This window comes from Nanorana parkeri, unplaced genomic scaffold (assembly GCF_000935625.1).
Source record: "Nanorana parkeri isolate BGI_ZX_2015 unplaced genomic scaffold, ASM93562v1 scaffold1324, whole genome shotgun sequence".
Classification (NCBI taxonomy): Eukaryota; Metazoa; Chordata; class Amphibia; order Anura; family Dicroglossidae; genus Nanorana; species Nanorana parkeri.
In genome coordinates, this window is record NW_017307592.1 from 32,046 (window position 1) to 33,330 (window position 1,285).

The following is a 1,285-nucleotide window of genomic DNA, read 5'->3' on the forward strand; positions in this document are numbered from 1 at the left end:
CCCCCCCCACCCCCCTACCTTTCATGGCATCCAGAGGAGTCTTGTATCCGGGTCCACATGTTCCACACTTCGCTGCAAAGCAATAAACATTATTAGAAGGTCAGAAGACGCCCCTATAGCGCCGACATATACCGCAGCGCTGTACAGGGAACACTGAGCCGGTCACATCAGTCTCTGTACAGAGGAGCTTACACTCTAATGTCCCCCCCACAGTCACATCAGTCTCTGTACAGAGGAGCTTACACTCTAATGTCCTCACACAGTCACACTGTAGAGACGGCCTTTCAATAAGTCGCACGCTAGCAAAGGGAGGACATACAAACTCCATGCAGAGGTTTACATAACACATGTACGCGTTTGTCAGCGATGTGTAAACACTTGGCAGCTCTGTTTGGCAGGCACAATGACGCTCTGCCAGCAGTCAGTGGTGAGTGGTAAACAGTTGTGCGCACGGCAGCCGAGAAGCACACCGGGCGCTGTGTCTCCTTATCTGGAACACGTCGGAGTTCTGTATGGTGGCTGATTATGGGCTGCGGGCGGCTACAGAAAGTCACCATACATGCCAGCAGACAAGGAGATAATGTTCAGCATTGCTCGGGGGTACAAAGGAAGGGTGCACGCTGCACTGATAGAGAGGGATACGGGGTGCTAACAACACAGGCAGTGGAAGGGGCGGGCTCTATGTGGATAAAGGAAGGGGCGCTTGTTATGTGTATAGAGGAAGGGGCGCTTGTTATGTGTATAGAGGAAGGGGCGCTTATGGGTATAGAGGAAGGGGCGCTTGTTATGTGTGTAGAAGAAGGGGCGCTTGTTATGTGTGTAGAGGAAGGGGCGCTTGTTATGTGTGTAGAGGAAGGGGCGCATGTGTAGAGGAAGGGGCGCTTGCTATGTGTATAGAGGAAGGGGCGCTTGTTATGTGATTCACGCCAGCGCAGCCCTGTGATCTGAACTGGTTCCAGCGCCCGGAGCTCTATCACACAAAGATGGGCGGGGCCGCGTCACTTCAGGACACCACTCAGATTCAGATTACAGGGGTCACCGATAGGGACGCTCAGCACCCCCCAACCCAACATTTATAAACAGCAGATCTCAGAGGAAGGCCGACACCCACATGAAGGTCGCTCCAATCCGCAGTAAAGGGATCAAAGTTTTCGCTTTCTTAATAACTTCTCTGGAAAAACAGAAAATGGATCATTGCAGAACCGATCGGCGTACACCATGTGACAGCGACCGGAATATGCGACATCATCCATAGCCACCAATCATCCATCGCCCCCCATCATCC

At 52.5% G+C, this 1,285-nt stretch overlaps 1 protein-coding gene across 1 annotated transcript in view; it reads right to left on the reverse strand.

The window, feature by feature from the left end:
* The window catches only part of SELENBP1 (selenium binding protein 1), a 36,677-nt gene that overhangs the window by 14,754 nt on the left and 20,638 nt on the right, over positions 1–1,285 (reverse strand). Inside the window, 1 exon segment of the mRNA XM_018569336.1 lies at positions 19–72. Coding sequence (XP_018424838.1) covers positions 19–72 — 54 coding nt within the window.